General features: G+C 47.5%; 1 protein-coding gene across 2 annotated transcripts; it reads left to right on the top strand.

The window, feature by feature from the left end:
• The first annotated feature begins 312 nt into the window (after positions 1–312).
• On the top strand, positions 313–8,728 carry LOC111839671 (terminal nucleotidyltransferase 5A-like). 2 transcript variants are annotated; one of them, XM_023803778.2, is made up of 3 exons: positions 313–521; positions 1,111–1,305; positions 6,435–8,728. In XM_023803778.2, the coding sequence occupies exons 2-3, from the start codon at positions 1,150–1,152 to the stop codon at positions 7,458–7,460; spliced, it is 1,182 nt and encodes a 393-aa protein (XP_023659546.1). In that variant the 5' UTR covers positions 313–521; positions 1,111–1,149; the 3' UTR covers positions 7,461–8,728. The 2 variants fall into 2 exon arrangements, with proteins under 2 accessions (XP_023659546.1, XP_023659545.1); XM_023803777.2 differs by lacking the exon at positions 313–521 and adding an exon at positions 547–1,003.
• Positions 8,729–11,468: the final 2,740 nt, after the last annotated feature.

The raw sequence follows: 11,468 nt of genomic DNA, 5'->3' as shown, positions 1-11,468 counted from the left end.
ACGTAGTTTAGAATATAAAACTTTAGTATTATATACATTATCAGACAGCAGTAGGACTTCTCTAATGGCTAATATTTCTATGAAATATGCAAAAAAAATATGCATACCTTAAAATCTTTCTAAATATGTAAGCATAACATGGCTATCTTTAATTTTTACTTGCAAACATAATTAGAGAACGAATGATATTCAAGAAGAGAGAGGGACATTTTTCTGGAATTTTTGCTGGATAACTGGAACGGATGCCCTCTGCTGTTTAATGACAGAATAGGTAGTAATTTTTATCAAAGGCCTTAAACTTGTCGCGTTATCCTTACCAACCAAGAGCGTCCAGAAGACCTTGATTATATATAAACATGAATATAAACATGGCGGTGCACAGGTGTGATAAAATCCACGTGTCTAGTGTTTATGCCTCGGGAAGTAGGCCTCGTGAGTGTGTGATCTCCAGTATTCCCGAATAACTTCCTAGTTGGCAAGACAAACTAGCAATGATGAGCCGAGCTGGTGCGAGGGCTGTTGTAGGTGTCGGTGCCGTTTGCCAGTACAGTGTTAAAGATTTCTTATGAAATTCAGGGGAAAATTATAAGGATACATTACTGGAGACTTTGTATTTGACTTTCTATCACGTGCGATTACATAAGGAATAATCGTTGGCCTTGCAATGATGCGTAAAACATTTGAGACCGAGGCGGTTGTGTAATTTTAAAAGTTGGGCTGCAGCCATTCACTGACAGAGACCCCGAAGGGCGAACGCAGTGCAGGCGGGGTGTGAACGCCGCCATCCGTCGGAGGGAGGACACTTCAGCGTGCATCCAACCAATTGAACGCTTATGTTAATCTTAACCGGTTTAAAGCCGGTTGAAAGCGCAACAAAAGCGTTTCTGATGTAGCCCGCTGGGTCTGGGACCGGCTTCCGTGCGCTTATAGATCGTGCATATTGCGGTTTCCTTTGCTGATACCGGAGTGCGTCTGCAAAGGCTCAGCGCTGCAGCATTCAGTTGTAGTTGTAGTTGTTTTTTTTGTCCTCTATAAATGATATACAGTTTTGCTGCAATTTATACAAATATTTGAATACGGTAGTTTAACAATAAGCTGCTTCTGTTCCAGTTCTACTGAGGAAAGGGAAGTTTTGCGCGGTGCCTCGCAATGTCCTCCGATGATGCGCCGGAGCGCAGCCGGCGTTTCTGCGTCCTGTCCTGGGAGCAGGTGCAGCGCCTGGACTCCATCCTCAGGGAGAGCGTTCCCATCCACGGCCGGGGCAACTTCCCCACGTTGTCTGTCCAGCCTCAGCACATCGTTCAGGTATAGCGGCACAGCTAAAGGACCTGGGTCCGAAACCGGCGTCCTCTTCAATACTTGTGCGCGTGTGTGTATAAAATTATAGCAATAGCAATAGTAAAAATTATAGCAATATATATATATATATATAAATACGCGCGCACACACACACACACACACACACACATATATATATACACATTATTTTTACTATTGCTATAATTTTATACACACACGCGCGCGCACACACACACACACACATATATGTGTGTGTGTGTGTATAAAATTATATATATATATGTGCGTGTGTGCGTATTTTTATATATATATATATATATGTGTGTGTGTGTGTGTGTGTATAAAATTATAGCAATAGTAAAAATAGTTTATATATATAATAATGCTGGGCAATAATGGCAACTTGTTTATAAAGGTGGTTCCGCGTAATTTATTACTTATTTATCGAAAGCACAAAGCCGTGAATCGACGGTAAAAAATAATAATCTTGTGACCATAGGGAAACTCAGGGAGAGAAATGAAATGTCATAAACACCATCGTAGAAACAGATGGAAACGCAGGTTTTTCGGCGTTTAAAACCTGATTTTAAAACGGCTCATTGTGTTGTCGTGAAATAGACAAATCGACTCTTTGACAGTGCTTGGACTTCTTTCTCCATAATTTTTCAGCTGCAGAATTGTTTTTCGGAAAGTCCTATATAAAGGAGTCATTACTGTCGACGGAAATCCAGGCGTAATATCGTTTGCTTATACAATCCGTTTCTGTGTCAGCTACCGGTGACTTGCTGTGAGCATCTGTTCATTGACGTTTTCATTTAGTCAAGCAAATTTACTTTAAACGATACCCCGATGTCTCGGAATGCTGTTCGATTAGTCACATTTATGGCGCATAGCTATAGCACATGATCTGCAAAGCCTCAGCAATCTGAAGCACTTTCAAAGCCTGAAGAATAAATCTGTGTTCTTCCTTTTGTATTTTCCTCCCCTCAAAGTTAATTATTTTTTGGAACGTTTTAGTACCCAAGCTAATAACAGAAGTTCTGTGTGTTTTGATGGTGACTGGAGGGCCTGTCTGTATTAACCATTAGTAGCTTTACAGAGAGATTCTCTTACTTTGTGAAGCTTGTAGTGAAATGTCTGTGCCTGAGGGCTCCACTCTTTGCACATATGTACATACATGTGGCTGTTTTGTTATGCAGTCCTAAGTGATGACAGACTGGAGAGGAGAACCCTTCTGCTGCTGATGTAGAGTTAGGGTCTCTAATACCTAGTGTCTGGGGGGATGGAATCCATGCGCCTGGATGATAATACCAGTGTTTTCTGAATTTAAAAAATGTCTCTGTAGCATTTAGCCACTTAATTCTTGTACCTCCAGCTACGTGTGTGTAGTGTCCATGCAGTCTGATTGGGAGACCGGGGCACTGGGATCGGGGCTGCTTGCGGTCTAATTGGGACACGGGGGCACTGGGATCAGGGCTGGTTGTCCATAAGCTGAAGGCTGCCACTGGGTTGACTTGTGCGCTGTTGAACATGCTCACTGCCTCGGGTCTCTGACAGTAATCTGTCTACTGGAAAAGCAGGCGTGTGACTGAAAGCTTTACATGAGCGTCCTCTGCTGGCAGCAGAGCTTCATAATCACTGTGATTATTGTCTTTGCTCAACTGGCAGGTAGGGCCTGGTTGCAGAGAGGAATGGAAAACAAAACCAGTACTTGTACCAGTATAGTCACCCAAAAACATGGCCTGGATTTGAGTGTAGAAGAGGGTGCTGTGTGCATCTGGTGCTTTTGGTGTCAGTGAGTCCATTGTCTCTGGACAGCTGATAGATGTCTCAGGGACTGATAATGTGGTTGATGACTAATTTCTTTATAAATTTGTGGATTGCCTCTCCATTGGAACAGGCCACTTGAGGTCATGCTGGTCTCCTCATGATGTTTCTCAGCGAGCCCTTGTCTATCTATCCATCTTCCTCCTATTCTGTCCTTGCCATTTAGGAAGGCTTGGTCAGGTAAGTGTCTGTTAATGGACACACGGAAGAATTACTGTGAACCACTTTGTCACATCAGACTAGTGCAGTGCCATCGTCTGCAGACTTACCTACATTCTCATTCTCCCCTCTCATTGTGAAGCAGAGGGCTTAGTCAGATCATTGATGTGAAGCCATTGATTTGATTCTTTCCTGGGTCAGAACGGCGGGGCGGTGGTTCTGAGCCTAGAGATCTGTGCCAGCAACTAGAAGGTTGCTGGTTCAAATTCTGTGAATGCTTGAAGTTATTCTTCTCCGTTGGGCCCTTGAGCAAAGGCCCTTAACCTGCAATTGCTTCATCCTGGGTATGATGTTAATCTACATCCAGCCCAGTAAGGAGGTCCTCCAATTTACAGGGAATAATTTGGGGCTTGGTGGCAGGATTGGCACTGCAGCTACTGGGGAAAAACCTCACGCTGGTCCATTAGGACTAGTGTGGTGCTGAGGTATCACCTGCCACATGGCTGCACTCAGGTTCTCATCCCTGAGTTAGTTTGTCGTGTGGTGGTTTGGCAACGTGCTGTAATCAGTGCAAGCTCCTTACCTTTCTGGGTCAGAACAGACAGACCCAGTATATGATTCGTGGTGAGAGGTGAGCTTGTCAGGATATTCATGTATCTGTTCTGACAGTGGATTCCGCAGTGGATGGGGGCTTTTCATTTGAGTTATAGGCCCCTTAGTGTTAACATCTGGCATCACTTAAATCTCAGAATGGGGCCAGTCCTTCAGTCCCTTTTTAATTCCAGGAGCCTCGTAACGGTGGTGGGGGCTGCTGCATGAGGCAGTTACTTCCATTTCTGCCCTGTCACTCTGCCCCATACAAGTTGGGCTCGGTGACATTTTGTTTTCCACGATAAGCAATTGATCCAAAGAACAGTGGTTATTACAAAGGTCACTGTCTCTTTACAGCAGGCCTTATAATTAATTATGGGCATTTTCCTGCGGGAAATTTTTCAAATATCATTAATTAAAATTATGTAAACTGCTTTATTCAATTTAAGGCAGGGAAGGATGTTTAGATTATTCTTCATACATCCGTTTTCCGATTGCCTGATAGACAGATCTTTATTGTCACTATTACAAAAACAGTGAAAAACAGTTTAGCAGTTCTCTGTTTATATAAGTTAGTATAAGTTAGAGTAATAAATAAGAGGAATAAGAGCAACACAAAGACAGCCATCCTATTACAGTATGAGTGTTTGAGTACAATGTGTACCATGTGTCAGTCCGAGGTAGTGTGTGCTTAATGACCTGCCCTAAGCATAGAATTGTATAGAAGATTGTATATTTAGTATGCATTGGTATATTTAGTGAAAGATTATTTAAATTGTGGGACTCATTGAGTTAACAGCTTAATTATTATATTTATGAAGCACTGAAACATACTGCTTTAGAACGGACAAGCACGCTGAATAATAGGCTGGTGACTGGTGGCCCAGGCCGAGGCGGCCGAGGGTAACTGCTGTGGCATTGACCAAAGGTAACAGCAGAATTGCTCAGTGGCTTTGCTCAGCGTGTGCTATATGGTATAGGCTCAGTGTGTGCTATATGGTATAGGCTCAGTGTGTGCTATATGGTATAGGCTCAGTGTGTGCTATATTGTATAGGCTCAGCATGTGCTATATGGTATAGGCTCAGCGTGTGCTATATGGTATAGGCTCAGTGTGTGCTATATTGTATAGGCTCAGCATGTGCTATATTGTATAGGCTCAGCGTGTGCTACATGGTATAGGCTCAGCGTGTGCTATATGGTCTTGGCTCTCTGCGTAATTCTGTTATATTCCATGCCACTTATATTGAGATTTATGCCTAGTTTTTATACATCAGAAATGACCAGATGAATCAGATTTCCGATCAGTTCAGTAAACCCCTTTGCCAGCTATTCCTGTCTGTTCACTTTGTGGTGCTGTGCAGAGGCTGTCGCTTCGCAGCGACCGAAGGAAGCAGCTTCCTCACCGGCCTGTCCTGGTATCAGCTTCCGCAATTCCACTGGATCTTCTGCATTTGTACCTGGACTATACACAGTTCTACTTTATTTTGGACTTCTTCTGCCGACCCCTGGAGGATGCCCCCCCCCCCTTTGAGTCTGGTTCCTCCCAAGGTTTCTTCCTTCTAGAGAGTTTTTCCTTGCCACTAAGAGACTCTGGCTTGCTCACTGCGGGCTTTGGGCAGTGATAATGTAAAGTGCTTTGAGACAATGTAATGCTGTGAAAATACACTATATAAAATGAATTGAATTAGCTTCAGGTATAACCTAACTAAAGGGCAGCTGAGCCTGCTGGAGGATGGGCCAGGTATTGGCAGGGTTCCCAACTTTGGTCAGCTGGCTGGTGTGAGATTTTCAATTTGAGACTAGTCTGCACACATATTTACATGTATGTAACAGTTTTATTACCTTGTAAATAGTCTGTAGGGTTTGCAAACTACGCGAATGCTTTTGATGTAGCTAATTGTACGTTTATAACGCAATAATATGTTTGCCATAAGATTTCTTGCCTGAGCATGAGAGTCAGAAAGCGTGAGTGTCACACCAGATGCATGGTGCCAATGCCCTGCATTGCTGATGTCCCAGCGTGTTTTGTTTTTGATTGAGGGTGCTGCTGTGCTGGGATGGCCACTAGAGGGAAGCACTTGGCAAACTGACCTTTGCACAGCTGGATCTCTGCCCACCCTGAGCTTATGTAACACTTGGAGCTGTCCTGCTCCCCTGTGGACCCTCTTCCTGCCAGCAGACTGAGCTACAGCTCCTCAGCACGCTCTGCTCACAGTGATTATCTCTCACTTATTATGCCGATCTGGATGCTTTTTGAATCACTTGCTGTTACTTTGCAATGATATGTGTTTGGCAGAAATGTAGATGTAAAATACCCTACTCTTTAAAATTTTTAAAACTCCCTCTTCTTTTACCTTCAGATACTAAATTTTGTTTCATTCTTAGTTTTTTTTTCCTTTTCTTTTAATCATAAAACAATGAAGAATATATGTGTTGGTTGTTTTTATTTGCATTGCATTGCATAGTTTTTGTCCCAGGCAAGAATGGCTTCATCTAGCCTGCCCTATGAGCATGTTGCCTTTGGTCCGGAGCCAACGCACTTGTCCTCTTCATTCAGGTTGTTCGGGCACGGCTGGAGGAGAAGGGCTTGGTGGTCCAGGACGTGAAGCTGAATGGCTCTGCAGCAAGCCATGTTCTGCATTGGGACACGGGCTTGGGCTACAAGGACTTGGACCTGATCTTTGGCTTGAGGCTGGCAGATGACCAGGCCTTCCGTCTGGTGATGGATGTGGTACTGGACTGCTTGCTGGACTTCCTGCCAGCCGGGGTCAACAAGGGACGCCTCACACCCCTGACTCTGAAGGAGGCCTACGTGCAGAAGCTGGTGAAGGTCTGCAACGACACGGACCGCTGGAGCCTCATCTCGCTCTCCAACAACACGGGTAAGAATGTGGAGCTGAAGTTCGTGGACTCGCTGCGGCGGCAGTTCGAGTTCAGTGTGGACTCCTTCCAGATTGCACTGGACTCGCTGCTGCTGTTTAGCTGCTGCTCTGAGACGCCAATGTCTGAGAGCTTCCACCCCACCGTGCTGGGCGAGAGTGTCTACGGTGACTTCCTGGAGGCGTTGGGCCACCTGCACAACAGGACCATCGCCACGCGCAGCCCCGAGGAGATCCGGGGTGGCGGCCTGCTGAAATACTGCCACCTGCTGGTGAGGGGCTTCCGCGCGGCCTCCGAGGCGGAGATGAAGTCACTGCAGCGCTACATGTGCTCGCGCTTCTTCATCGACTTCCCTGACATCAGTGAACAGCGACACAAGCTGGAGGCCTACCTGCAGAGCCACTTTGCCGGTGTGGAGCACCAGCGCTATGCGTACCTGGGCACACTGAGGCGTGTGGTAGACGAGAGCACTGTCTGCCTGATGGGCCACGAGCGACGACAGACACTGCGCTTGATCTCAGCGCTGGCGCTGCGCATGCTGGCTGAGCAGCACGCCATCCCTGCCTGTGCCAATGTCACCTGCTACTACCAGCCTGCACCCTACGTGCATGACGTCAACTTTAGCAATTATTATGTTGCAGTGGTGCGGCCCCTAGTGGCCATGGGCAGGAACTGCTCTCGGATCTGGCTGCCTTGCAACTGAGCCTGTGTGGCTGAGGGTAGCATACAGTGTGACTCCATAAATAAAGGGGATTGACTGTTTCTCTTTTCTCAGATATTTTCCTTTCTCCTCTCAATGTAACCTTACAAAACTTCAACTCTCCTCTTTTGAGCTACTCACATTCACACGTAGATTTTCGCTGATAGTTTGACTTTTTGTATGTAGCAAGATGCCGAGGAAGGAGTTGAAGCACTTTTCTTTTTTTACAGTTTTTTTACAGTGGACCAAAGAAGTTTTGTCTAAAATTGTTTGAGATAAACAGAGCTATACAGTCATGTGACATTCCTGTAAAGTGGCCCTGTAACAGATCTGGGTAATTGTACATCTGCTTACAGGCATGGGGCTATTCATTCTTAAGTGATTCATTAAAAAAAAAAAAAAAAAAACATATTGGTGCTCTTGCTGGTCCCCGGTCCCTGCTCTGCCTGGAATCTGAACCCCTGCGAAGTGTGCTCATGTTTTGTATCCTTGTAGAACCTGTGAAGATCAAGTGCAAGTGGGCTTGGCCATGTGGCCTAGAGCCAGCGGAGACTGAGGCGGAGCAGACGGGCAGGGCTGCGTGGTGTAGAGCCAGCAGACATTGATGGTGGGCAAGCGGGCTAGGCTGTGTGGTGTAAGGCCACAAAAAGTGAGCATGGGCGGGCGGGTGCGTTTGGCTGCGTGATGTAGAGCCCGTGGAAACCAAGCGCGAGCAGGCTTTCCTGCGTGGCATAGAGTCTGTGGAGACGTAGCTTGGGCAGGCTTGGCCGTGTGGCGTAGAACCTACAGAAACCGAGTGTGGACTGGTTTGGCTGTGTGGCGTGAAACAGTAGAGATTGAGGATGGGCAAGCTGGTTTGGCCGTGTGGTGCAAGCCTGCAAAAACGGAGCGCAGGTGGGTGGGTAGGTGTTCTTGGCCGCATGGTGTAGAGCCTGTGGAGACCGAGCATGGGCAGGCTTGGCTGTGTGGTGTAGAGCCTGTGGAGACCGAGCATGGGCAGGCTTGGCCGCGTGGTGTAGCGCCTGTGGAGACCGAGCATGGGCAGGCTTGGCCGCGTGGTGTAGAGCCTGTGGAGACCGAGCATGGGCAGGCTTGGCCGCGTGGTGTAGAGCCTGTGGAGACCGAGCATGGGCAGGCTTGGCCGCGTGGTGTAGAGCCTGTGGACACCGAGCATGGGCAGGCTTGGCCGCGTGGTGTAGAGCCTGTGGAGACCGAGCATGGGCAGGCTTGGCCACCTGGTGTAGAGCCTGTGGAGACCGAGCATGGGCAGGCTTGGCCGCGTGGTGTAGAGCCTGTGGAGACCGAGCATGGGCAGGCTTGGCCGGGTCGTGTGGAGCCTGTGGACACCGAGCATGGGCAGGCTTGGCCGCGTGGTGTAGAGCCTGTGGAGATCGAGCATGGGCAGGCTTGGCTGCGTGGTGTAGAGCCTGTGGAGACCGAGCATGGGCAGGCTTGGCCGCGTGGTGTAGAGCCTGTGGAGATCGAGCATGGGCAGGCTTGGCCGCGTGGTGTAGAGCCTGTGGAGACCGAGCATGGGCAGGCTTGGCCGGGTCGTGTAGAGCCTGTGGAGACCGAGCATGGGCAGGCTTGGCCGCGTGGTGTAGAGCCTGTGGAGATCGAGCATGGGCAGGCTTGGCTGCGTGGTGTAGAGCACACAGAGGCAGATGGCAGGTGAGCGTAGTTACATGCCGTAGAGCACACGGAGACCGAGGGTGTGTGGGCATGGTTGCGTGTCGTAGAACCCACGGAGAATGAGTCTAGGCAGGCAGGCTTGGTCGCCTGGCATAGAGCAAGCAGAGACTGAAGGCAGGCGGGCTTGGCCGTTTTGTACAGAGCCTGCGAAGACTGAGAGTAGGCGGGGGGGCTTGGCCACGTGGCGTAGAGCAAGCAGAGACTGAAGGTGGGTGGGCTTGGCCGCATGTGGGAACGTGACTGGCCCTGGTGCGTCACCTGGTGGCCACTGGAGCCAAAGAAAACTGTTGTTTTTATGAGAGCCTAGCAGAACAGAGGTATCAGGTAACTGATGGGGAACAGGAGCACTGTTTTCGCTGCTGTGTGGTGTATTCAGCATTAAGGCCGGTCGACCTCATGCCTGCTCAGTCTGTGAAATAAACCTGAAAGAGCACAAAACAAAGGTCCTTTCAGCAGCTCTCTGGCTTCATTCTGCCGGCCTGCAGCAACACACAGCCACATGATTTGCTAGACAACGCCTGCCACATGAGCCCGGCCCGCTGTCTCACAGCTCCCCTTTTCTTCCCGGGTGAGACAAGGTGAGCGGTTTATTCCATAGAGCCAGGCTTTCCTCACTCTGCACGGTTTGTCACGGTTTTGTTCCATAGCTGTAGGACCCCGGCGTGAATGCTGGCCGTCGTTTCGGTGTTGGCCCGGCAGCCTCACGGATGTAAGTTCTGGAACGGTCTGCTGTCTTTTAGAGTTTGTCCTTCCATGATGTGGGGAAGAAAATCTTGTTTTCACTGTGTGGGGACAGCGGAGAAGCCTGGGAACTGAGCCTGGGACAGCACACGCCCGTTCTCTGGCCCTGGGCAGTGGTTTGGGTCTCCCTTCAAGAGGGAGGCAGTGACAGAGGAGCGGCAGTGGCCATAATGCGAGAAAGGCGTTGCTGTGTCTGTTTATGGGAACCATGCAGGGAACTCAATCACCTTTTCTTCTCTAGGGAGGATACATGCTCTCAAATCGTCCCAAAATACATGGGTATTTTCTTTCTTAAGGATTTCATTTCTTGCTTTTGTTTGATGTCGCAAGTGTGCCAGACCACCTGGTCTTCTGGATCAGAACCAGGCCATAAGCTGAGACAGTCTGAAAGTTCTCCGGACCTTTAGATAAATGTTCTGGTTTTTTTGGTTTTTTTTTTTAATAAAGTGGCAGCTTTTACCAAAGAACAAAGAAGTGCTTTTGATGTCCCTCTATAGTCCAGACCAAGCCGCGGTCATGACTATGGTGCTCTTTCCATAGCCAATAAGGTCTTTCTAGTGATAGACTACATTCCTTGGCATAATGATGTCACCCATTATGCCATACAGATGTGTCAAGCTATGGACTCCCCCTCGCCCATACCTGCCCTGTGCGCCCAGATGTCTTCAAAACCACTCTGACTATCCTTGACAATCTTCTGTAGCCTCAGAGGCTGAACCAGATGGTTGCATTTCCTTTATGGGTAATTCCGTGTCAAATTAACACACTTTTGGACCTCATCGTCACAGATTTTAAGGAAACCTGGCATGTTGACTTGATCATATGAATAACACATGGAAATTGCACGTGTCAATATTAAGGGAGATATAAGATGACAAAGTTTGAACTTATTGGGGGAGCGCTTTGTTTTGAAGGCTGTATCCCCCTTAATATGAGTTGCACAGGAATAGCTCTCATATAATTTTAAAGCTCTATTCCAGCTCTATATTTTGCATAAATACTATAGCGAAACTTTAAAATAGGTTTTTTTTTTTTTACTCAAGCTAGCTTATAATGTCATGAACATCTCCAGAAAATCCCATCTAGTTCCTGTGTAATCCCATCTAGAACATCTCCCATCTAGTTTCAGTTTAGTTTTTTTGTGCATTTACAGCCTTTCTCTGTGCAGTTCAGTTTTCTTGTGGGTTGAGTTTGGCCCCTGAAACCATGTGATGGATAAGCAACTGCAGCAAGGATTATATTGTGAAAAGTGTTACAGTAACATAACAGGAAATAAGTCGAGTCAGGTTTCTGTTAACATTCCGGAAAGAAATCAAATCTGGGTTCATTTGCTCAAATTCCTGTAAGAGCTGCTTCTTTCTGACGTCACTGTGTTCTGCACAGGATAATAGGCACATAACAGCCTTCTCCTCCAGCAAGCTACATTGTCCCTTCTTCCTGCACTCACTCGCACACTGACAGAGAAAGCAGGCCACCCTCTCTGATAGCCTTCTCCTCCAGCAAGCTGCATTGTCCCTTCTTCCTGCACTCACTTGCACACTGACAGAGAAAGCAGGCCACCCTCTCTGACAGTGAAAG

The sequence above is a fragment of the Paramormyrops kingsleyae genome, chromosome 23, assembly GCF_048594095.1.
Source record: "Paramormyrops kingsleyae isolate MSU_618 chromosome 23, PKINGS_0.4, whole genome shotgun sequence".
Taxonomy (NCBI): Eukaryota; Metazoa; Chordata; class Actinopteri; order Osteoglossiformes; family Mormyridae; genus Paramormyrops; species Paramormyrops kingsleyae.
Note: the sequence above shows the minus strand (reverse complement) of the source record. Positions and strands in the feature narration are given on the sequence as shown.

What these genes read in the sequence shown, in the direction of transcription:
- LOC111839671 (XM_023803778.2), top strand. Translation starts at nt 1,150, where the DNA reads ATGTCCTCCGATGATGCGCCGGAGCGCAGCCGGCGTTTCTGCGTCCTG. An exon ending in AGCCTCAGCACATCGTTCAG is followed by an intron (nt 1,306 to 6,434) that starts GTATAGCGGCAC and finishes CTCTTCATTCAG; the next exon opens with GTTGTTCGGGCACGGCTGGA.